The 27,340-nt window shown below is 31.8% G+C and overlaps 1 protein-coding gene across 1 annotated transcript in view; it reads right to left on the reverse strand.

The window, feature by feature from the left end:
- GALNTL6 (polypeptide N-acetylgalactosaminyltransferase like 6) overlaps positions 1 to 27,340 on the reverse strand; it is a 952,184-nt gene that overhangs the window by 553,681 nt on the left and 371,163 nt on the right. Inside the window, exons 3-4 of the mRNA XM_011360343.1 lie at positions 19,299 to 19,437; positions 3,796 to 3,962 (exon numbers count right to left, since the gene is read on the reverse strand). Of these exons, the coding sequence (XP_011358645.1) occupies positions 3,796 to 3,962; positions 19,299 to 19,437 (306 nt within the window). The remainder of the gene's footprint in view (positions 1 to 3,795; positions 3,963 to 19,298; positions 19,438 to 27,340) is intronic.

A 27,340-nucleotide genomic window follows, 5' to 3' on the forward strand; every position in this document is an offset into this window, starting at 1 on the left:
AAGGTTGCCTGGAGTTTGGAGATAAGTCTGGGATTAGCCCTACTTTAAAGTCATCTTAAAGCCTTGTTATAGTCCTCGAGTTAAGTTGTTAAGTATATTTCTGAGAGCTTACTAAAAATATATAACCACATTCACTACCTTTGGTACTCTTCAGATAGCAAAAAACATAGTGCTGTTGTTGGAAACTTACCTGTAGGCCTGTACCTTCATGTTTTTTATAGACAGTAGGATTAGGTTCTGAGGCTAAAACAACAGTCTGTTTATCAAGCTTGGTTGAGGAAGACTATCTAAACTGAGAACTGTTAGATGGGATAGTCATTTTTTTTCCCCAAGCATTTTGATAACTGGGTCAAACCTATTTAAGCAGATTTTTTAAAATCATCACTGCAATATTTATAATTATTCAATTACAAATTATTTTTGTATTTTCTTTCTCTATTCCTACCAACTTCTACAGAATTTCCCAGTCATTATAATGTTTACATTTTTGAAACTATGAATTACAGGTGATAAAAACCTTGTGTTATTAACGTGGCTAACATGTTGACCAGAAGGATATAAAATATAAGGCAGTAATATTTGATTAAGTCTTGTCAAAATTTTATTGCCCTTGGCCAAAGGATACTGCAGAATATCCAGGAGGATTATAGTGCAAAGACGTTAAGATGCATACTGAACAGACTTTGGATTGGAATACATTTGTGAAAATAAATATAAAGTGTAACATTTCAGAAATAATTCCCTAAAGGAAGCTAAAATAAAAACCGTATTTTCTTTTGTACTTTAAAATTTGTCTGACCTAGTCAATTTGATTTTTAAAGAATTGTTACAGGCTTACAGTTTCTAGGTTATCCAAAAAAAAAAGTATAAGTGCACTTTAAAGTATAAGGTATAATAGTTTTTAAGAGCATGGCTATAGATAATATCAGAATAAAAGGGGCAGAAAAAACTTCCATTTCTGTCTTAGACACCCTGTAAACAAGAGACGACTAGTGAAAATAATCTTAAAAGGAATTTTGATAAACAGGATATGTAGTAAATTAGCAAAATTTGAGATTTTAAAAATGTGAATGCAGTCATGATTTTCCAACATGTTATGAATTACCACAATTTGTCTTCACATGCACTCTGACTGTTGCTTCTGAAGACAGATAGATGGTAGATAGATAGATGACAGAGGAGAGAGAGAGAGAGAGAGCGAGAGAGAGAGAGAGATACAGACAGACAGACAGACAGACAGACAGACAGACAGACAGACAGACAAATTCTTGTGGACTAGATCTAATTAATTGAGAGCATCTCCTCAGTTATGGAGGTTATTTATAATATAATAATAGGGGAGTATTTGGTGAGTAGAAATCAGTAGTTGATAGCAATTACTCTCCTGAGTAGTTCACAACTCACTCAACCATCCAAAGCAGCTCTCCATCATAACCTCTCTCTGAGGAGTTGCTTAGATAACTAAGGAGTTTGCTTATCCCCATTTGATTAAAAAAATACATAAGGCATAGGTAAGTTAATTTACCCAGTGTCATACAGTTAATAGTTGGTGTTGGGATTCTAACCTGTGTTTCTCATATTAATTTTCTATATTTCCCATTATTCAGAAAGCAGGAGTAATAGCTCTTAGCCTATCTGTATTCTAATATTGTATCAGATGAGATTTTGTAATTTGAGACGAAAATTTGGAAGAAGAGTCTTTCCTATTCAATGCAAAATTTAGAATTACAATGTATTCTAAAAGATAATAGAAGTATTTTTATCACTTATTTTTTTCAAAGTTTACTTTTATACGTATCAGTGCATCAACATAATGAAAAGCAATATTAAAAAAATTAACCTTTTGAAAATTTAATGATTATAAAATAATTTCAACTTGAGAGTTCATAGAAATAGAATATCTAAGATTTACTAAAGCCTTAAAATAATTATTATTCTTAAGAATGTCCAATAGGAAAGCAAAATAACTATCCCAAATAATTCTTTCCCTTTTGTACTATGAAACTAACACTAATGACATCGACGGTCTCTGAAAGACACTTCCCAGGTAATATATGCAGAAGGACGGTCCATCAGAGTTACTGCTTTAGAAAAGATGACAGTGATTTGAAGTCAAGACAAATGTAGATGCCACTATTTTTCCTTCTCTTTAAAGACTTTCAATCGAAAACACCTCTGAGAAATATTCAGCAAAAAATGTTCTACAAACCACGGTTTTATGCTACCAAGTGTTTCCTACTGTGTTATCCCCAGGTCAGAATTCTGCTGTAATCAATCGTTTACCATGACGGAGTTAATTATGTAGAAAATTCTCCACAGATACACTGTCTGATTTCTCTTGATATCAGTCAACCAAAGAAGATTGTTTATTTGGCGATATGCAGCCCGAGATCATTGGTCTCTTTTTCATTCTTTTATTTAAAAACAAAGTGTTAGCCTTAAAACTTTAAATGCCTATTTTTAGCCTGAGGTAATAATGACTACTCAGTTAAAATAAAAAAGAAATCAACATGTTATATAAATTAAGTTTTAAATAATAAATATCAATTTTAGATACTGGCTTATATTCTTAGGTAGTATTGAACACACATCTTCCTAAGCAACATAAGGCAAAAACTGTTTTGAAATCAACCTAAACCACCAAGATGGTAGTTTACTATTTTAACGGAATGATGTTAGACAGCATTACTTTTGTCATATAAACTTCAACACATATTAATATTAGGCAAACGATGAATCAGTATTTGAAGTGAATCACTGAAGACTAGAACTCTCTCTTAAAGAAACCTCAAAATGAACACACTAAACAGTTTTATTTTTACAGAATTTCTGAATACTATGAGGAAAATGACATTTTTGCTGCAAACAAAAATTTCAAAACTTCAATTAACTCATGTAATTTCAAATGTATTCTCCTGTGAGGTATAAGAATAATACGCAATCAAACTATTTTACTGCCATTCTTTCTTACAGATACACAGCACTATAAAGCAGAGATTCTTCATGCAGTGAAATATAAGGTAGAAAATTATATTCCCAAACAGATAAAAATCATTAGAAAAGGTTTTCTCCTCTCTACTCACACCAGCCAAGAAAGAGGGACTTTACTTTCCCTGCAGTATCAACAGTTCCCACATTCAAATCAAATATAATTAATGAAGTCCTAATCTTAAGGAACTTTCTATTTATCCTCATATTATAAAATCAATTGTGTTTATCAGAATGTTAAAATATTAAAACTTATGTCAAATTTTCTAAAACACTGTTACATCAGATTTTTTGTTACTGTTCAGATATGATAAAATTGCTAGAAGTGCCGAGTTAAAATATTTATTTGTGTTACTTATAATTTCTAGTATTTATGAAGTAACACAAGCACAGCCTGGAGAATGCATCATACTTGTAAATAATAGATACTTTTCATAAACAGAAACAGATTTTACAGTTCTACTAGAATATTTCACCACTCATATGTACTTATGATAACATATTTTGCAGTGTTTGTCCCGAAGCTGAAAGCAGAATTTGAGGCATCTTGCCAACACTTGTCTAATTTACAACAGGAGTGTAATACAAATTTCTTATAGCTTCTCAAATGATACCAGCAACTTCTCATTTGGTTTCTTTTACATTTGGCCAACATTTTATGAAATTACAACATAGACAAAACTTCATAATCACCTTTCAGATAGAATCATAAAGAAACATCGCAATAATCCTCTGCCTCCTTGTAAAGCTGCAATGTTTATGTAGGTGATAACAGAATCAGATAAAGTATTATTAACTGCACCTTACCTCTATCACTGAAGTCATCTACTAGAATGATTTCTGCTATCAGACTCTCCGGAGTTCGGTTAATTATACTGTGTATGGTACGCAGCAGTGAAGTCCAACCTTCATTATGAAATGGGATAATGATGCTGGTGTTTGGCAGTCTTTCCAGGTACATCTTGTGCTTACAACTGGAGATAGTAAAGGAAGAAAGAAGCCAGGTCAAATTCAAAACTGAAGTATATCTTCTATTACTATTTCTGCATTATGTTATCAGACAAATGTGAAAACTAGACTCTGTTTAATGCTCTCCCAACCAGAACTTGTACATCATAATAGTTACTCTACTCATTCTCGTAATCAATTAATAATCTCCTTTCACACTCACTCTTAAAAGAAAGAATTATTTATCCTCTTTTGTAGCAAGGGCTCAAATACTGGGTAAGAACTGCATTGAAATATTGTGTTCTTGTTAACTTAAAATTTTCCTATTGTTATCTAATAGTAATAAGGATAAATTTTATGCATTAAATTGTTTAGGTTAAGGTTTAGATGAGTTTCCTTGGAAAGTTTTGGAAGTTCAATTTCTTTAATCAGTTTTGGTTGTGATACGTTTCAATGGCTGCATAACACACAGCTTTAGGAGGAAAACAGTCTTAAAATGAAATACATGAAGATTTAATCTTAAATAACCACATACTGGTACAACCACATAATAAGATTACATTAAGATCCAAACCAAGACATTATCACATCCCTAATGGAAATTATAAAAATAAATGTTGATTTCCTCGCTGTGAAACAAACTGATTCCAAAAAAAGAAGTGGGCTTTAACTTTAGGTGTAGTTAAAAGCAGCTTCATACATGTAATTGCTATTTTTGCATATCTGTGATTAACTTATAATCCACACAAGGGCAGGGACCTTGTCTCAAATCTCATTTAATTACTATCTCAGCATTGGGCATAGTTACCCAAAGTTTATTAAGGCACATGAATTTATTTAAGTTTGTGAAATCTTTGAGCTACTTTAAAACTAAAATAGGGTAAAATTTTAATCTATTATCAAATTCTGCATTTTTCCTTGTACAGATAACCTGAAAACAAAAATGAGAATGGAAATCTAGAAACAGAGTTTCTATTTTAATGCAGGAACATGTAATGCTTCATCTTTTATCAGAATACAGGCTACTATTTAGTCTAGGTGAGAAAACAAAACATAGCAGGATATTAAAATGTGATATATTCTACCAAGATACATAGAAATGTGCCAGAATATTCAAAACATTACTTGAAATGTTTTTTCCAGTCAATTACTTGAAATGTTTTTTCCAGTCATTTCAATACTTAATTTTACTATGATCTCAATAGAATATATTAAATATTGCTGTGGATCTAAATCAAGAGATATTGCCTTACAGCTTGGGAAGATATGACAAAATGTAATTAAAGCCAAAAAACTTAACTATCATAGAAGATGAAATAAAATTAAATATCTTAGACAAATTATTTAAATATACAAATATAAACATTTTGTTTTTTATCCTGTCCCTTTATCAATTATTTAATCTCAGGAGTTTTTATTTGTAACAATATTTATAAAACAAGTAGATTTTGATGTTTGCAAATACAATGAAAAGAGTTGGAAAAACCATCAAAATGATACCATGAAATGAGCATTAAATTCTAGAAAAAAACCTGAAGTTCATTTTAGCCTAACGTAAAATGGTTAAAAAAAAAGAAAAGAAAAGAAAAGAAAAGGTAATACATGAAACAGATCTGTCAAGAGTATAGTGACATAGATGCTTTCACATATAATGCACAAATCTGAAAAAGAGTGCTGAAGTAATTTAGCACATCTGTCACACTTATATGGAGCCATCCATTCTTCTCAACAAAACCAAAGGCCCAAGATAATTGTGCTTCCCTATATCAATATCAGGATAACTGCACCAGCTTCTGCAAACCATCATACCTGATCATGTTCTGGGACTATAACTGATATTCTCAAGAAGGCAAGTTATTTTTTAAACATTAAGATAAGACATTGTACATATCACTTGCATATTAATTAAATAAGAACTGCATTCAGAGTAATATCCTATAAGCAATCATTAGGCTTATGACTTTAAAGTTTAACAGCTATATGCAATCCATTCAGAAAAAAGGCAGACATAAAGGGAGGCAAGACTGAAGACTCATAAAAATGTTTTCAATAATTTCAATAATTTCTATCTATGTAAGCTTAAATTACTACCACAGATGAGATGTAAAAGTAACCCTTCATTCCCTCAGGTCAAGGATAGTTGGAGAACAAACAGTCCTATAGCGGGATAAGTCTACAATCTTCCATACAGTTTCCCAGAGTTTCCCAGCAAGAGTGAGCCTCGGTTGCCAAACAGGGATAAGCATCTTGACAATGCACCACTACTGGTTACTTTTCCTTTCCTTGTCTTATTACTTCTTCACCCTGCCTCCCCAGATACTTTCTGTGATTCCTCCTCAAAACTATTGCAGTCAAATTTTTGTCTGCTTCTAGAGTTACCCAATCTTAGATATAGGCATAGAGATTATACTTCACTTGGTAAGAACAGTCTCTTGAATACAAAGTGATAGTCAAAAATCTTTAAGAAACTATTATTTTTGTTGAGTCAAGAAAAGCGCAGTTTGTTACACCTCTCTAAGTGCTCTTTCTTTCAACTTTTTAGTTATTATTGATGCTCTGTTCAGTCTCCTCCATGTCTAAGAAGTACAACTATCAGGACTTTACACAGTATACATAGAAAAATGGTCTTATCCTAATCAGTAGACTACTAGTAAGTAGTAGACTACTTACCTTCTATAAATGTCTACAATTTATTTTTTAAGCAGACCACATTGAAAACTGACTGATAGCTTGTCCTGATAATTCTCAGATATTGAAAAATCACACTTTATACATCAAACTGCAAAGGTTCAAATGATGGTTTTGCCACTTACTACCCGTGACAATGGCAAGTTATTTAACTTCTATGAAAGTAGTCTAGTTTTCTCATGTGGGACACTGTAGGTGAAAAAAAAACCTTTTCATAATGTTAAATTAGGTAATCTATGTAAAGCACAGTACAGTATTACATCTGATAATAGCAAGGGTTTGATAAATACTGTCATTATTGTTGTTGCGATGATGTTGTTGTTTTGTTATTATTTTATCTGTCAAGTCCTCTATGGAAGGAGGTAAGAAACTAGGAGAGACAGGAACTGCAGGAGAAAAAGTCGGAGACACTTAGGATACAATGATGAATGAACTAAGGTTTCTTCCCTTAAGGATTCACAGACCAGTGGACAGATACATAAAATGATTAGACTCAAATGAGACAAGTGACATAATAAATGGCACAGAGGCAACGAGAGCCCAAAGGAAGTATGACTAACTTTGTCTGAAAGAATTAGGGAAGTCTTTAGAGATGAGTCTGAATGTTGAGAACAGATCATGTAGGATCTTGAAAGCGATTCTAAGGAATTTGGACGTTAGCCTGCAGTCAATGTGAAGTATTTCATATATTGTTAATGATGAGGAAGACAAGACCGTGTTTACATATTCCTCTTGCAGAAGGGCAGATGATGCACTGAAGACAAAAGGAACTACAGGCAGAAAGAAGAATGACTGTAATAATTCTGGCAAAAAATAATGAGGGTGTTTTTACTTTAAGGAAAATCAGAATTTTTGTGACAGTATTTAATCTGATCCAATTATATTTAGTCATTCTATCACTTAACTTGCTCCAAAGAATATATTGAATTCACTCCCAAACTCAGCCTTTGGATTCATGAAGTTGTGGTCCAGATGACTGCTTCTCAGCTTTACTAGAAATCCTGAAGTACATCTAGGGCTTTATTAAGAATTTGACGCCTGTGTATTTTAGGTTTAATCTCAAATCAGATTGAGAATGGAAATTCGTTAAATGTAAGAACAATGTAACAACATGGAACTATGTCGAAGAAATGAGTAAAATAAACTAAAACAATTTATATGTTTATGGTTACAGATGTGCAGCAAACTTAAAAAAGGAAAATAGGGGCAGGTTAAAACGTGCACTGCATTAAGTTTATAGAAGTTGAATAAAAATGCCTGTAATTATTTCATTTCATATTGCTGTGTTATTTTAAAGTAAGCATTTGCATGAAATTAGCTTAGAGTTTAGGAATGGCTCAGAGATGTAGATACCTCTTTGTTAAATAACGATTTAACTAAATGGATAAAAAAAATACTTCAAATTTTAAACGAAACAGAGAGACAAAATAGTTTATATTCTTAAAAAAGTTACTTGAGAGAAATGACAAATCATGAAGGCATTTCAAAAGGTGACCAAAAAAACTGGTCTGCAAACATTCTGCTAAACCATTAATAATAATGAAAATAAATTTCAATAGAAAATTTCTCATACTCTTTGTTGTCCCAAAACAGAATGCACACACATTTTCTGATATTCTCTATTGGTATTTGCTAAACTGAGAAATTTAAAAAATACATTTAATTTAACAGCATTTTTTATTTTAAACATACTTATTGTCATCCCTTTCATAGTTATATTAATTTATCTTTATAATGTCTTTAGCTTACAAAAGATAGGTAGGTAGTTCTTTCAACAATAGGAATAGGTCTAAATAAATTTTAATTACAGATATAAAAATTATTTATATTTTTAATTACAGATATATTTAATTACAGATATATATAATATCTATTGATATATTGATATATTGATATCAATAGATGTATTGATATATATGATATATTGAGATATAATCGTTATTTATGATATATTGATATTTCTTTTGTCTAAAGAGATATTTTATTATTCATACAACAATGTCGACATTTATACTGTGGACATTTAGGTAAACTTGTGTCTGAGATTCTTAAGACCTTCATATTCTTACCGTAAGGTAAACATTTTTTCTTATTCAAAGACTGAAGGTGAGTTTTAAATACAAGTTCAAAAGCTACATTTTAAAAATTAAAACTCTTGGATTGAAAATGTTTGGATGGGAGTATTTGCCTATTTTAATCCTTAGATCATTCTGTTAGCTCATCGAATGTATGGCTTTATTTTTTTGTTTGAATTTTTTCCCTATCTACTTGAGTATATCAGTCAGGATGTTATGTTGTGCTCATACACTATGCCAAATGGTTCAAAATCCCAATGGCTCAAAACAATGAATAATCTTTTTTTTGACTCTTCTACTTGTTCATCACTGGTTGGCAGGAGGGTCTCTGTTCACTGTTGTCAGTCCAAACAGCCAATATTTTGACTTGTCAGTCACTCTGCCAGTGGTAAATGAGAAAACTACTGGGTCTGAAGCTGGTAATTAAATAGTCTGTCTCTAAACTGACATATTGCTTTCTGCTTAAAAGTAGGTCAGAATTAGTCACACACTGTATGGCCCAAGAAATGCTATCCTATATGATCCAGAAGAAATATCATCAGAAATATCTGGCACACAAAACTAGTGAATGCAGCCATTTTAGCCTTCTGCTTTCTTTCAAATAAAAAAGGAAAAAGGAAAACTTCCTGTTAGAACACATTTAATGAAAAACTAACAAGATTCAATTTTTTCATAGACGAGAAATTATAAAATTTAAAGTTCTACATCTATAGTTCACTTCTTTGTATAGAGATCAATTCAACAAGAGGACAAAACAAAAAATATTTATGCTCCTAATAACAGAATTTCCAAATATATAAAGCAAAAGTTGATAGAGCTGCAAGGAAATAATGATAATTTCACAATTATAGCACAGAATTTACTCTTTGCATTTATTTTGCTCTTCTTTTTCCAGTTTCTCAAGGTAAAGCCTTAGATTATTGATTTGAGGCCTTTTTTAAACATAAGTATTAGATGATAGATTTGAATGATCATTCTATGAATTGCTTGAAATACATCAAAAATTTTAAATATTTATCTTTATTTTTGTCCATATCAAAATATTTTAAAATTTCTCTTGAGTCTTCCTTTTGACACACTGATTACTGAAAAATATGTTTTCAATTTCCAAGTGTTTGGAAATTGTTTTGCTATTTTTCTGTTAATATTTAATTTAATTGTATTATAGTCAGAGGATATACTTTGTAAGATATCAATTTTTTAATACTTGTAGTATTTGTTTTATAATCCAGAAAAAGGTGTGTCTTGATAAATGTTTCATGCATAATTGAAAAGAATATGTATTCTGCTATTGTTGGGCAGAGTATTCTGTGTGTTTTCTTTCTTTCTTTTTTTTAAATATTTCTCCTTTTCTACATTCTTTGGATTATTTATACATTTTTTAGTATTCTATTTCAGTGTATCCATTTTGTTTTTGATGATATCTTTGCATAATATTTTGGTGTTTGCTTTAGGGATTACAAAATAAATACTTTATTTTTCCGGTATATATAATTAATATTGCACAACTTCACTATTAATACAGAAATCTTATTACTAGATAGGTCCCTTTACACTTTCTTTTTGATATTATAATTTTCTTATATGTCTATGTACATTGAAAACCACTTCAGAAAACATTTTTGCTTTCAACCATCTAACATGCTTTAAGGAACACGAGAACTCAGCATTCTTTCAGTGCTATTTTGAATTCTTACATCCATCCCTCCTCCACCTATTGCTATTTTTTCAGAATTCTAAGTTAACAACTGTCTAGTTTTTATAGTTGAGTTCAGTGGAATGAGAATGGCATGTATTTATTCCATTTTACCCAGAAACAAGAATGCTGTCTGCAGGCTTTAAATCGCAAATATTTTATAGCTCTGGGGATATTCAGATTTTCTGCTTCATTTTGTGACAGTGTCAGTTCAATTTTAAAGAAAATTTTATATTTTGTTTCAGCATCAATTTTTTGTCATGATGGTGTTTATAATATTTCTTCATTATGATTTAAACGTCTGTTGGAAGTTTAATGATATTTACTCTTTCATGTTGATAATGGTAATTGGTGGTTTCTCTCTCTTTGTTTATCCATAGAAATATTTGCTGGGGTTTTAGTAATATTATTAATACAAACAAAATATTAAATTTTGATTTTATACTTTTTTTACCTTTTTGACCAAGTCGTTAATTTATTAATTTCCATTTTTATGCTTATTTTTACCTAAATAATAATTTGATGACTTTTCTTGCCTAATTCAAATTTTAAAGCTAATGTGTTACCTATAGGATCCTGCTTTGTGTGTAAAGCTTATAAACAAGCTTTGGGATGTATTTTCATTATCTTCACTTGAAATATATATATATTTTTTAGTTTAATATTTGACCTATGGTTTATTCATATGTTATTTAATTTATAAATATTTGCATCTTTTCTGTATATATTATTTTTATTGATTTCTAATTTAATTCAAGTTTAGTTAGAGAACATACTCAGTATTAATTCAATCCAATGAAATTTATTGAGAGTTGTTTATATACTAGCATACTGTCTACTTGGGTAAATATTCCATGTGCAGTTAAAAAAAGGTTTATTATGCAATTATTGAATATGATATTTAACAAATGTAAATAAACATAAATTAAGCCAATTTATTGATAATTTTGTTTAAATCTTCTATATCTCAATTAAATTTTTTGGTCTTCTTTAATCATTTACTGAGAAAGGACTGTTAAAATATCCAAAAAGTACATTTATTTAAAGCCACTTTTTCAAAAAGTAAAATTTAAGCTTAGTATTTAAAGTCACTATGTTGAGAGGCCTCAAAATTAAGTGAATCCATGTCTTACTTTTTCCATTTAAAGTAATATCAAGAAAAGAAACATCTTTCCTTTATATGATTTGACAAATATATATTCTTAATATTTGTACATAAGTTTAAATAGTATTAACATCTACAACAACATTACTCACTATATCTTTGCTGATGAAATAATCTAAAGAATGGAGTGACAGTATGCTTTTAAAGATTGCTAAATTATATTAACATATTTCAGACTACAATGAGAAATAAATGCATGTACATATATAAATATACCTCATGTGATACATATGAACCTTGGAACATATTTCAGATAATGCTAACTGTGTTAAAATGCCATTACATAGTAATAATGATAATAAACAGGCAGGGGATTATATTTTAAGCTTGCATTAGAGCCCACATTCTAAACGGTTATGATTTTGTGCCATTTTGTAATAACGATGATAATTCTCTAAAGGGGTGATAGAGTGCCAATTCGGTTTCAGGCGGTTTCATTAGGATCAGTTTTATTAGAGTATATGTGGGAGGGAAACCAATTCAAAATACTATAGTTTGTTTGACTTTGTGGCTACAGCAAAAATGGTATTTGGGGGTATGTTTTGACCACCTTTTGATACATTTACAAGTGCTAGTGTCAGTTGGACACTCCCCCAATTAATTAATTAAGTAATGAATTTATTGCCTTTTAATCCATCAAAAGCCTGATAAAATGACTTTACTAATAGATGACAGTTCAGGTAGTAAGAATTCTGTGAAGCCCCTTTGAAAAAGATTTCCTAAACAAGATTATCATAATAGCTAAGTATATTATAGTTAGTGAACAAAAAAAATAATTTTTGTTCATCTTCTCAAGGGAAACACTCATGTTCAGAAAGGAGAGAAAATTATTTTCTTTTAACTTTTTGTCATTATATGATTTCTTGCAAAACCGTTTTGGTTCAGCTAAAGTTCTCTTGGCCTCATTCTCAAAAGCAGCAGAATAAAATGTCAACTTGGTATCTTGCCAGTGACAAGCATACTATAGAGCTTATCTGTATAAGTCATTTCCAAGCACCAATTTACATAGTAATTGTTTTAATGTCAGCGCATTCAATTTTCAATGGCTGGTTTTAGTCACACTGTTTTTCTGTTCTAATCTTGCCATGTCAGTTGGATTTGATAAATCAGTGATAACTGGTAATTTATTTTGCTTTGACAGGCCCGAAAAATTAGTGTGGACTGCTGAGTATATGTGTGTTTGAGTGTGTGCTGCGTGTTGGGGTGGGGGTAATCAGTATTATTTATTTATTTATTTGGTCACCTAGTACATAAGAAGTTTCTAGTAAATTAATATTTCATATGGTGATATGATTAACACTTTAATGTAATATGATATTTTATGTCTGTACGAAAGGAGATGAGTGTGTTGTATTTACGCAGCTGTGTGTCAACTGTGTCAGAAACATGGTGAACACACAGAAGAGCAAGAGGAGACGGAGTTAGGCAGGGATCAGATATATATGGACATCTTGGTTGGTGTTTTCTGAGGTATTATTTTTAATGCAACAAGGAGTCTTTTAAGTACTTTAGATGGTGGGAGAATGTAATGATCTGCCTTAGTTCTTAAGGCTCACTCACTCTACTGAATGAATATACTTCACAGGAGCAAGATGAATTGTGGGAGGTCTAATGATGAGGTTAATCTAAAATTCCAATTAAGAGATGAAAGTGGATATAGTTGAGATTAAGAGAAGTGCATGCATTCGAAACACATTTTGATACTACATTTTAGAGACAAAATTACGAAAAGGGAAGGAGAGAGGCCTTAGAAACATACTAATGTACAAATGTCTACACTAGTCTGCATAAGCTAGCTCACAGCAACCACTGAAGGGTACTCACTTGAACAACAATTCTGAAAGATTATTTCTTACCTGTTGTTCCTGATGATCCCTCCCCCAATCTACTGCTTATGATATAACTGTTTTCCTTTTTTCAGTCATATTTAGACATACCCTAGGCTAGAATTAGCATTTGATTCAAAAGAAACTTTCTATCTCCCTCTGTGGCAGTATTCACATTTAATTGGAGTACATGGTGGTCATTTTAGCTTAATTTGCTCCAAAATTCACTTGTAAACTTGGTGAAAGATGATACTTCATCAACTTCACAGGTAAATAATAAAAATAACATGAAAAGAAGCCACTGCCTCCTAAATTTCTATGTAGTTTCTGAAATTGAGAAATGAAATAACTTTATCCACGTACATGTTTGGATGGTTAAAGTCTAACATTTCTGTGAATGTGTCCTAGCATTCAATAGACAAGAGTCAAAACAGTTAACTAACACATTTCTATTTTACATAAAATTAAAATGAATATCATTTCCAATATACTAATTCATAATTAAAAGAAAGTAGACACACATAATTATTTTTCCTCGAACTCAAAATTGACTAAAAAATTTAATTGTTTTTACAATTTAAAATGTAGAATTATATTTCACTTGATCTACTTATAATTTATGTGTTCATGATATAATTAGAAAAGAAGAAAGGAAATCAGAAAAGTTATCATCAGAAAAGAAAAATTAACCGAACAAGTCATGCTGGAGCTATCTGGTAAACCTGATCTCAACTCTAATAATCTCAATACATGAGGAGAGGCAAAGAAAGGTGCATCCCACCTTCAAAGTAGGTTAACAGAAATTCAAAACAACAAAATGACTTGTTCAACACTATAGTGCTAGTCATGGAAGTCAACTTTTCAACTTCATATTCAACATAATTTCCAGAAGATGGGAATGTTTAGACTCTAAGGCATTGAAAATTTTAAAATTTCTTTGAAAGTCTGTGTATGTTGAAAAATTGCCTTTTCTTCTCATGTACAAATTAGATATTATGCACTATTCATCTAGAGAGCAGACTTTTTTCCTTTCAATATATGCTCCTATGTAGGGGAACAGCCATTATTAGATCAACACTCTTAGGCTCTCACCATCTTCTCATACATTCTTTCCAGGAGAAACAAAGACACGCAATTGTTGAATGTGAGTTATGGAGCTTACCATGCTTGGCTGAGCTCCTCCTTCAATTTTCTGCTTTGGAATTTGCTTGCTTGCAAAGATCAGATATCTAACTCTACCTTCCATGCCTTGTTATACATCCTGGAGTTCAGCATTAGAAATCACATTTAAATCATGCCCGTCAATAGAATCTTATCAATAATAAAGGTAATTTTAATTCCAAACCATTCCGGGATAATCTCCCGTTTGGCTCTGAAATTAAACATGGGGCAGGGTTGTGATAAACGACCGTCAAACAATACAGGTTTCAACTGTGCAGGTCCACTTATATATGGAATTTTTTTCAGTAAAGATATACAGTACTATAAATGTATTTTTCCCTGCCTTATGATTTTCTTAATAACATTTTTTCTTCTAGTTTATTTTACTATAAGAGTAGAGTATATAATAGATAGAACATAAAAAGATATGTTAATTGATTTTAGATTATCTGTAAGCTCTGTAAGGTTTCCTGTAAACAGTAAACTATTGGTAGTTAAGTTTGGGGGGAGTCAAAAGTTATATGTGGATTTTTAACTGGACAGAGGGTGAGTGCCCCTAACTCCTGCATTGTTTGAGGGTCAACTGTATTAGTGTAATATAACTATAACACTACTGAAAGCAATCATATAATCCAAGAGAATGTAAAGATTCTCCTATATTTTCTCGAGTTGAGATACCACAAAAATTTCCCTTAACATTAATATCTTATTTATTGTCAAAGTCATAGAGTAAACTATCCCTATCTTGGGACTATAATTGAAATGTAAAGGAAAAGTTAGATTAAAAAGAAAAGCCACAATTCAGAGTAGAGCTATTTTAATTAAAGAAATCCCAGCTACTGAGTCACTACATAAATACATCTAATTAATGTGCATGTGCATCAGTTTGTATCTGTATAAACATGTATTTTTTATAACAGCAAAAAACATGAACTTCATATCATTGATGAATTTACGAATCCTTTGCAAAGCTTACATCAACTCTTTTTTACACATGACTATGATGTCGTGTCCTAATCTCAGGCATTTCCTCTTTTAATAGAGATAATTTCATCTTACACACATAATTATACCATGTTTTTAAGTGTATATGTGGTAACACTAATTAATTTATTCATATCTAGGGAGTAATACTTGCTCAATAATCATCTTGCTAACTATATATTCATGCATAAACATCAGTTTCTTTACTATGCAAGCCATCTATCCCTCATGGTTTTATATTTTCTTATTTTATATGTATTTTGTATTCTGAATATAAGTTTTATATTTCACATCTTAAACTGGAGGTCAAAATAAGATGTTTTATAGTATACAAAGATGTAGCATCCCAGATGGCTGACTGAATACAAAGAAAATGCAGAATGAATATAAAAGTGGGGAAAAATTGAAGTGTGGTAAAATAAATCCAGGCCAGCCAGATATCTACTGACTGGACATTTGTTATACACAAGTTCTCACAGTAAAATTCTTATCGACATCAAATTAAATAAAATTTAAAGATGTTATTTATGTTCTACAAACATATCTCAGGTTGAGCCTAGGTCCTATAGATATAGAAATAATTAGGTAATAACTAAAAAAGGGAGTATTTAAAATATGTAGATATGTCTTCAAAACAGTGCAAAAGTCAACAAAAAATGTAAGGCTATGATCATGGAAAAAGAGGTGGAAAATTTGACAATGCCACAGCACAGATAGATGTAAAACTAAAATGTAATGCACATGATTGGGAGATGCAAAAAATATTTGGAAAAATATAAGAAATTTTAAAACAAATGAAAAGCTTGGAATTTATTATTGGGATGTAAGTAAGAATTATTGCACAGACGCCAACTGACTTTCTTTCATCTATGACTCCTACTTAATGGAAATCTATTAGTGACTCAATGAAATAATAAAGCCAAAAAAAAAAAAAAAGCAGTACATTTTTACGCTAGTGCAGAAGAAAGGACAAGTAAAAAAAAAAGTGCTTACTGGATTGAGACTTTTGAAAATTCTTTACAGTGAACTGGCATATGCACTATGCATATCAAAACACTTAAAACCATGATTTTTATTTGTTTGTTTGTTTGTTTGTTGGTAAATGTGAAGATATGAATGACTAGAGAGCACTTGCAAGCCATACAGATTTTGCATTCTTTTCCATGGATACCATCAATATGAACAAGCTATGGTCACCTGTCTACAGCCTACTTAAAATGATACTACTAGAATAGGTGTCAAGTGCTTTTATAATTTCAAGTACCACTTACACAGAGATACACACTCTTGTAGTTATCTGTGCCTGCATTTGGATAACCACAGAAGAGGTCAAAAGTATAGGGCTTTAAGCAGTGGAATCTCTATAAAATTTTCTTTAGCTCTTGGTTTTCTGCTGGTAGGACCTTGACAAAATCAGAGGCAACATTGGATCGCTTTACATCACTGAGAGTCAGATACTGGACTAACCAGGGTAAAGTATCATTTTGGTAGTCTCACACTTAATGCTTTGTCCATCTCCAATCCTCTGTTAAGGTTTCCTTTTTTTTTTTCAGTACTATTCTACTAGGTGACTATTTGTCTTACTAGAAATCCAGCTTCAGTGAACAAGAATATAGTCACAGATCATATTTTAGCCACATTTTTTTCCCCTAACATTTAGAATAATGCCTTCTGATACTGTAAATTCTATGATTCTAATAAAATTTTCAAAGTATTTTTCTTTCCATTTTTAAATTTTCTTTTCTGTTGTTGTCTAAGAATATCTTTTCTCAAAAGGTAGTAGTTACACTAAAAATTCTCTCTCTGAGAAAAACGGGAATATCGACCACCTTTTGACTTCAGTGATTTTTTTCACTGTCTTCAACTGCAATACTTTCCACTTGAACACACATTAAAAGATTGGAAGTGTGTGGGTGGGAGAAGAAGTGGATGGAAATTATTCTCTGAGCACATTTATTATTCCAACAATGCAATTTAATGCATCTTTGATGGTGTGCAATTAGGTATTAAAATTTCTCATAACGAGAAATGTTCTTGGTCAGTGGGAATTACTATAGATAATTTCAAGTAACCTGGGAATAATTTGGCTGGCTAGAAGACCTAGACCAGTATATAAAGCATTCAATTTAGGGAAAGATTGATTTATTCTTCATATTAATCCTCTGTTTAACTACACTGGGAAATGCAAGTTTACATTAAACCTGAGGAAAAACACAGGAATTCTTTTATATTTTAAAATAAATTTAAAAAGACACAATAGGGCAACTAAATCAGAATTTACTAATTTTTTTCTAAAGGGTTAATATTTTTGCACAAAATTAAGTTTTATTTATTGTACATTACTGGTTTAATTTAGATTCTTAGCCCTATTTTGATCAGTCGCCCTTATTTTTCTCTGATTTTCTTTCTCTCATATGTGTTTCCAAAGGAAGAGTAAGGTGAAGAGGAGTAAATATTTTAGGATAGACTTCTAAAATATGCATGGCAATTTCACAGCTTCAAATTCTGATCACATTATATGTTCTTGGCATACTTTTGACATTGCATATGCTAACAAGAAAACCATAACAGACTAGAGAAACAGTACATTAAGCAATGTTAGGAGTAGAGAAGAGAGGAATTTCTGGTAACTAAATGTAATATTATTCTTGTTTCTATTTACACTGTAATATTTAGCTATGATTTAGTTAAAACTGAACTCATTGTCAAAACTTATTGTCAATTAACAAGCAATTCATAATGTGACAGAAAAGTGAGCAACCTCCATTACCTTTGGATTATAAATGCATTCATTTTAGGCATGCTTCATGGAAGATATACCTATAATAGCACCGACTCTGCATTTAAATGTAGACATTGTAACAGCACTAATTACCATAAAAAAGGTTTGCTTTACAATCTACGTGATCAAATGCAAAAGTATGGGTAGAAAACATTTCATTTTAAATGGGAAAAATATAGTCAACTCAATAATAAAAATGTATATTGTTTTAGAAAGTGGCTATTTTTTTTAATGTAGTTATCTTTATTATAACACAAATACATCAGAAATGGACATCTTTAAAAGAAACCTAGGTTCTCGTGGGCTTCTGCTTTCTGTTATGTAGTTAGAAAACCTCGTTTACTTGATAATAGTAAAAAAGACAAAGTAACATCTTAGTTTCATTATGACAATTTTTCACCTCACAAGCATTCTGAAAGGGTCTCTGAATCTCCCAGGTTCAAGGACTATACCGTCGTAACAGAGCTGCCCATGATTAGTACCTTCTGCAATTATAAATTTCAATGGAACACTTGGCCAATGGAACATTCCATCATTGCCAGTTATTAGGGGTCTGGGGCCATGCCTAAATTTACATTTCTATTCTCTTGTTACTCTTTGATTTAAAGGGCAGTTACATGTATCTTCCAAAAAGAGATTTATCAACAATCCTTGCCAAATAAAGGACCCCAAAACATTGCCAATTGCCAACAAGTTATGTAAGGCTCCTCTTCTCTCCCCAAATCAAGTTATTTGTAATCTCAAGCGAATGCAAACTACACAAAAACAAAGCGAAAACTCTTCCTCCAAAAGTAGTTATTCTTTTAGAATTTTAAAAGTTATTCCAATTAAAATCAAACATTTAAAATTATAAAAAAAAATTTTAATAAAATTATTAGGGCAAAATTTTTAGTTACATATGTCACTGTAATATGCATTAAACATAACAAAATAAAACAAACAGACAAAACAAAATTACTCTGCGCATGGGCTTGATGACACTTACTTTGCATGGCGAATATCTGGCAGGGATCTCTCTAGAGCAATATTGTTGCTGACAAAAATATTGAAACCATTTTCCCTGTAAGCTGAGTCATCATGGTCTTCTTCAGTGAGGGGATAAGGTTTCCCATGTTCACCTTTTCCTAGCAGGAGAAAACAAAATGGAATTATCATCTGTATAGAAACTATTCCATCTTCTAAACCCCCTCAAAAGACCTGAAAGTTGTATTCTTTAGTCACCTGTTAGTTAGCTCTTGCAATAATATTTTATTATCTTATATTAATGATTTCATTTAAAAAAGAAATATATTCATGATAAAAAGCAACACAGAAAGTATAATCTCATCTTTCAGAGAAACACTAAGATTGTAAGTATATGTTTCCTAACATTTGTATGCAGATTCTAATATACAAACTGCTTTATAATTTACTCAATATAATTGTATAAAAAGCCATTTTTATTTACTTCCAATGGTTATTATTTTATTATATCTCATTTTACATTATTTCACTGAAGATGTTTTTATTTCTAATATTCCCTAATTTTGTGCTAATAATTTTGCACTAAAAACAGTGTTGAAATGAACATCTCTGCTTATATATTCCTAGTTATATGTTTTTGGAAGGAGGAGGATAATTACTACAAATACAATTGCTAGAATATCTTTAGAGGAAATATGATAGTTTTCATACATCCTCAGAAGCATTGGATACTTTAATATTTACTGGTAAAATATATATTATTCATACTTGACCTTCTCTTGATTACTAATGAAATTAATAACTTCATATACATTTATCACTCATATTACATTGCAAAATGATTGTTCAGAGTTCATAAGAAATTACTTTCATGTTTTTTAAAAATTTACATACATTTATTAAAGTTTTGTTAATTATACATGTTGTAAATATTTTCTAAATTTACTTCATTTAAATCTAAGACTTCTACTTTCTAGTCCTGTATGCAAGAAGCTTGCCACTCCATCCTGACAACAAATAAAAAGCTGAACAGACTGAAAAATCAACTCTTCTTAAACCTGCAAGAGAGGAGAGGATACAGGGCAAACTGCTGCCCACAAGTCTGGAAAGACAGGAGAATACAGGGAGTTGAGGCTTACCAGAGCAGGAATTCACCAGCGAAAACCACTTGGGAACCAGTCAAGGGATAGGAAAACCTGACTTGTAATTGACAAATTGCTGGAAGCAGAGTGCAGACAAGTTTGAGAGTTAAAAACTCCAAGAGGAGGGACCTAATCACAGGGAAGCTCCAAAATTTTGTGAGATTTACTTCCAGAAGCTCAACTAAGTTCCCAGAGTAAATATCAAAGAAAAATCCTCTTGTGCTTCCAGCAAGGGAAGGAGAAAAGGAGCCATTTTGAAATACATCAGAGCACACTGCAACTCTTAATAAGGTCTGTTGTCAAGGGAAACTAGTTAATCAGAACCTCACCTGGTGGGGCATTCCCAGAGCCTAATTGAGCTGGGGGAAGGGAAATATCCAACTCCAGCCTACTCTAGCCATCCAATATAACCAAAGAAGAAAGAAAAATAACCCAAGAAAATGTTATGTAATTCAGAGTCCAGAGATAAGAAAGATAAGAAAGATGGAAATTCTGTGAAAGAACAAAAAAATGCTATTGGTAAAAATATTGTAACAGAAATGAAGAAGGTCTTTAATGGGCTTGTTAGTAGACTGGACACAGCTGCGGAATTAACCTCAGAGCTTGAGGATATATCAATACGTAGCTTCAAAACCAAAAAAACAAACAGAAGAAACACTGAAAAAAGTGGAACGATATATCCAAGGACTATAGAATAACTACAAAAGATGCAACCTACACATAAGGGGAATAACAGAAGGGGAAGAAAGAGAAGAAGAAACAGAAACAGAAGAAATATTGGAACAACACTTAGAATTTATCCATATAAATGTCAGACACCAAACCACAGATCGAAGAAGCTTAGAGAACACCAAACACGATAAATGCCAAACAACAACATAACAAACAGCAGCAGCAGTAGCAACAACAAAACTACACCTAGGCATATCATTTTCAAATGAAAGAAAATCAAAAATAAAGAAGTAATTCTGAAAGATGCCAAAGGAGAAAACATCTTATCTGTAGAAGAACAAATATAAGAATTACATCCAACCTCTCCTCAGAAACATGCAAGCAAGAGAAGAGTGAACTGAAATATTTAAATAGTTGAGAGAAAGAAACCACTAACCTAGAATCTGTACCCTGCAAAAGTATTCTTCAAAAGTAAAGGAGAAATCAAACCTTTTGTAGACAAATAAATATTGAGGGAATTTGTTGCTACTGTGTAAGAAATGTTAAATGAAGTTCTTTAGAGAGAAGAGAAATGATATTGGTCAGAATCTTGGATCTGCATAAAGAAGGTAAAGCATACAGAAGGAATAAGGAAAGGTACAATACAAACTAAAACTTTTTAAGTTATTCTTAATTGACATAACTGTTCAAAATGTAATACCAAAAATATACTAGAATATGTATGCTTATGTGCATATCATTTGTATACATGCACTTATACATGCTTAGATAAAAGTGAAATGAATGACAGGAATGATACAAGGAATGGGAAGAAGGAAATGGGACAATTTTTTTAATGTAAGGTACTTATACTACCTGTGAAGTTATGTGACATTATTTAAAAAGGACAAGAACTTAAAAAAGGAAAAAAGTATAATTGATATGCAAAGAAAGGATAGAAAATAGAATTGTATAAAATGCTCAATTAAAACTGTAAAAGTCAGAAAAAAGTGAAAGACAAAAAAATGGAACTAAGAACAGGGCAACAAGTAGAAAACTAACGAAATATGATAGATATTAAATAATATCAATAATCACTTTGAATGTGAATGGTATAAATGCACCAATTAAAAGACAGAAGTTGTTACAGTTGACCAAAATAAATCCAATTTAAGATGTTTTCCTTTCAAATGATTTTATTTTTCCTTTCATAGTTTCTTATTTATTTACATTTTATTTATAAATAATTTCTTTCCTGTTTCAATATTATATTTTAAAATTCATTCATAAATTCAGAATTTTACTAACATTTTACTTTTGTTTTATCCATTAAAATTTTTAAACATCCTGAATTTGTTTTGGTGAGAAATGAGGAAATTATCATATTTATTTTTTTCACAAATGGTGAGGTAGTAGTAGGAATGGCATTTAATGAAAAGTATCTTTTTCTTTCCTGCTTTGAAATGCTACATACAAAATTTTGCACATTTCTGTGCATTTTTAAGTACATCCATAATGCTCCCGTGTTCTCTCAATTCTTACATTGTAACACTGTGGTAGTAACACATTTTAATATTTGGCATAGTCATTTACTCACCATATTCTTTTGTAGACTAATATCACATGTTTATTTTTCTATGTGAACTTTAGACTCATTTTATTATTTAATAAAATGGGCATTTTGGATTTTGTTTTGAGAATATATATAGTCAGGACTTTGTGCAAATATAATTTTCCTGGTGAGATTTTTTAAATAATTAATCCATCTTAAACCAGCATACCCAGCACTCCATGCTCTCTCTATTTCTCAAATCTACTTCATTTTACCATCTATTCCTTACAATTCTAAGTTTACAGTTTTACCCATTAATTGACTATCTTCTCATTGGGAAGTAAGATCCATGAAGGCAGGAGCTTTTTGCTTTTCCTCATGATATCCTCAGAACCTAAAAGAGTACCCACCATAGAGCAGATACTTAATACTTTGATGCAATAATAGGATTTGGGCTTATTATCCAATGGAAATACAGATATTCATTTATTTATTCAAATCCACGTATTAAGCATCTACTCTGAGACACAGGGTCTGGGAATTAAATGATAAATATCACAGTTACTGCCTTTGAAGAGAAAAAATTAAGAACAGGTCTTTATGATTTAAAACACACATATAATAATCTATATGTATCTTTGAGTCAAGAACCATTAGCTTATTACTTATCACATGACTTATCACCCAAAGTAGCTATGAAATAAATATCTCACTGAATAACTCATGGTCAGCTTAGACTGTCTTTTTGCACAGGTCTCTTTGAGAATGAATCCTTGCCAGGTTTGTGCCAGCCCTCAGGAGCTATAGCTTTTCAGGTCATTTTAAGTCAGTTTCGAGAATGTCAAAAGAATAGGTTTTGGAGATGTCAATCATTTCATAATTCACACATAAGTTCTTTCCAAAACAATTATTGTCACAAAGAAAATAATGTGTTATGAGAAAAATATCTTTTTTAAAATGTCGGGAAGGCAAATAGTGATGATTACTAGATATTATGAAATAACGAAATAATAATTAAACACTATGATATTTTCAAATGTGAGGAGGAAATAATCCTCAAAAGAGAAACTCATTAGAGAAGGTCGCTTAGAATGTAGTTAGAAGACAATTAAAGAATGAGGAGGAAGAGTTCACCACAATATCACTGCATAATGAGAGAATGAGTCTATCAAAAGGAAACAAAAAACTTAGAAGACAAGAATCTTCACTTTTCTTCATAACACATCTTATTCTATTGTCAACCTAATTTTGATTTTCCAATTTTAATTAGTGGTTGAAAGAAAAATCATCAAAAACAATAAAACCATGCACATATAGAAGCATTTTTTTCCAAGGCAACCTATACATGGCAATATTTTTACACAAATATAGTAATTTAAACATTCGTGAAGGGTAACCACAGGGCTGTTACAGGATAACTAAAGCCTCTGCCTTTGAAAAGTTTTTAAATAGTGCACATGGAAAATTATCCCCCCAGAAGTCGTGAACAGAATAAAGAAAAGGAAATGCAAATAGAATTGAAATGAGTATTTTAATTGTAGATGATATAATCCTTGGATTTTTATAACCCGACCAATTAATGTTTGACCAATATTTTTTTATGTGTTTTATGTCTAATTTAGCTAATCCCTGAGTTACAATTTATTAACAAAAAACATCAGTCTCGAAGAATGTTCTGAGGAAAAGTGTTCATAGATCAATTCATTCATTTAACAAATATTTATTACATGCCTGTTATGTACTGGAAACTGTATTAGGACATGGAAAACAGACATAAAAACAGATGGGTCCAGCCCTTATGGATATTACAGAGCTAGGGAAATAGAAGGTAAAGTGTTCAGGTAGTAAGAAGATTTCTAATTAAATAATTCTTCCCTCTTCTAAAAATTTTTAAATATTTTATCTTTTATCTGGGTAATTTACTACTTCTATTTTTAAAACCACAATTAGTTTACTATTTTTTTATTTACTTTTAACCAAAAAATAGTCATTTTTTTTTTTCTTTAAAAGAAGCAGTTCTCTCAAGCTTCATTATCACATGTACATCAGAAAACAGCAGAATAATGCAGGGTCTAGTGTTTCTCCTATTTCTGACTCAGTTGTGAGTTGTGAGGTCAGAAAAAAGGAGAAACACTTGATCTTGAATTATTCCGAGGCCATTTCAGTGCCCTGAGAGCAAACCCACTTGCTCGTATAAGACTGGACCAGTGAGCTCTCCCTGTCTACAGTGCTTGGGAATGCTGATCCTTTTAGTTTTTACAGTTCTTCATTCCTCAAGGTTCTAGAAGCTTCCGTATACTTCTCAAGCTCAAAACTCATTCCCACTACAAGGAAGTTCCGCATGAAGTGTGTGCCTTTGTTCTGTCTCCTGGCTTACACTCAGGCCCTTTTAAGTTTCATTAGGATCAGTTATCATTCTAACTCTTCTAGGAAAGAGACTTAATCTAAGCACAAGTAGTAGAATAACTAGGTGTTTAAGGTTTTGAAAGTACTTTTTCCTCTATTACTGTAATAGTTATTTCTTAGGTTAATAAGGCATCCTTGTAGCAGCTATTTTTTGTAACAGTTTTGTTGTGAATTATAATGTGTGTTTATATCTATAGCTATTGGTACCGATAACTATCTATTTCATAGATCTCCTCAGGCAATTGGTCAGGTATTTACTTAGTAAAAGTGGTTTTAATTAATGGTTCAAGTTAGAAGTTTTGAAGCCCATCTACTGTGGGCATGCACTCAACATGAGGCCTATTAGCTGTGGTCAGCAGCCTTGGTTTTATGGGCTAGTGGCCAGGGAGAGCTGAGGCAGACTTCTGAATTTTGTCAGGTTTTCATCCAAAGAGCCAGATGGCAATTATTCCTCTACCATTTTGTACTCAGAAAATATAAGCTCTTCTAATTCAAAATAACAGAGAGGAAAATGAAGCATTTTTTAAACAGCATCTTATCATCATCATTTAAAAATATCCATTCTGAAGAAAAGAGACTGAGCAAGAAAGCTAGATAAGCTTTATCTCAAAATGGTAGTGACTAAAGAAAGGCTGCTCTGCATATGGTGCCCTGACTCCCAAGGTGACCAGCCCGATGGCATCAAGGCTCTGTCAAGCAGGGAGTGTCTCCTGGATAAACTCAGTGAATCAAAAAAGCAGCAGTGGTTTGATGTCACCCCCAACTCTGCAGGCTCAGATACACCCAGATGCCAACTTGCAGTTGGATCTGGTGAGGTCTGAGTGTTTAGAAATGCTGCTAAGGCTGATCCACCAAACCCTCAGGTCTTCAGGCAAATGATAAATCCCTCTTGTCCTCATTTCTCTCTGTGCTTCCTCTCCCCTGACTCTGAAAACTACCTGCCCTTTCATTTCAGATTATTCTCATCGGATCTCCCACATCATCATTAACAGAATTCCCTACAGCCTCATTCTCTTCACTGCACCCTCAAAGAAAATCTGTTTATCCTCTGAATATGCAGCTTTATTTGCAGCAGTCGGAGGCAGACACTGATCTTCCTTTCAAGCTCTAGAAATCTCTGGTCAGAAAGTGAATTTTTGCACACCTTACATAATCTGCTTCTGCCCACAAACTTTGGCTGTAAAACAATATTCTTGTCCTTGTTGCTGTCATCTTTCTGATCTCAATTTTAATTCCCTATAATTCAATAGATATTTTAGCACACAACATATAGTTTCCCGGTCTACTATAGTCCTGCCATTATCCTTTGTGATTTCATTTTCCACATGGATAGCTCATCAATGTACTGTTCTTTCTATATGACCTTCGTATTCTATCTCAGTCATCAGCTCATGGTCACATGTTGGCATTGCTCTTATCCAAAACTAATCTGCCACTGATCACCACTAGAATAAAATCTCCTATCCTTCAAGTTTGCTCATTTGCTTATTTCCCTTATGCCTGTCCTTGCACCCCATTAAAATCCTCAGTGCACTGACACTCCTCCTTTCTTCTTATTCATTATCTCCCTCCTGTTTTCACTTTATTCTCTCTGCCTTTCCAAACTGTAAAAGTATTCTAAACAGAGCCACTTCGAAATGGGGCTGAAGCTGCCATCACAGAGGAACTGTCTTGCAGGCCTTAATTCCTCAAACCTTTGGAATGTTAAAACTGGGCAAAATAACCTTTGGACTAGTCCTAAGGCAGTACTATATTTCATACAACTGTTTGTAAAGCTAACAGGGAAGCAGACACTATGACTACCTGACTGAAAATTAAAGACATTTTTAGAATTAGCGTCACTATGTTAACATATCTGTACCTATAGAAAGTTCTTCCTTAGTTTATTGATACTCACAGAAATTCCTTCCTTCTACTCATGTAATTATTCTCCTTCCCTTTTCTCATAAATATCCCTTGCCTTGACCTCCTAATAGGAACAAAATTTGGGTTTCCGCCTGAATCACTGCTTCCAGAATAGCTTTCTTTTAGATTACAAATAAATGTTTGTTTGCCTCTCACTTTGGCCTTTTATTTTTAGGTTAACAAAACCAGCATTTGATCCCTCTCCTCCCGTTTCTTCCCTTAACACTCACACCTTAACACTCCACTATCTGGCTTGTATTTTCTATATTTATTGAGTCTGTTTTCACCAATGTTATGGACAGTCATCTCAGACCTCTTCATATGATAGGTTTATTTGAATCCTTATCTTGCTTTGACTTTTGACCCTATTTGAGTTGACCTACCTTTCTTTCTTTCTTTCCTTCTCCC

Source organism: Pteropus vampyrus, unplaced genomic scaffold, assembly GCF_000151845.1.
Source record: "Pteropus vampyrus isolate Shadow unplaced genomic scaffold, Pvam_2.0 Scaffold53, whole genome shotgun sequence".
NCBI classification, from domain to species: domain Eukaryota; kingdom Metazoa; phylum Chordata; class Mammalia; order Chiroptera; family Pteropodidae; genus Pteropus; species Pteropus vampyrus.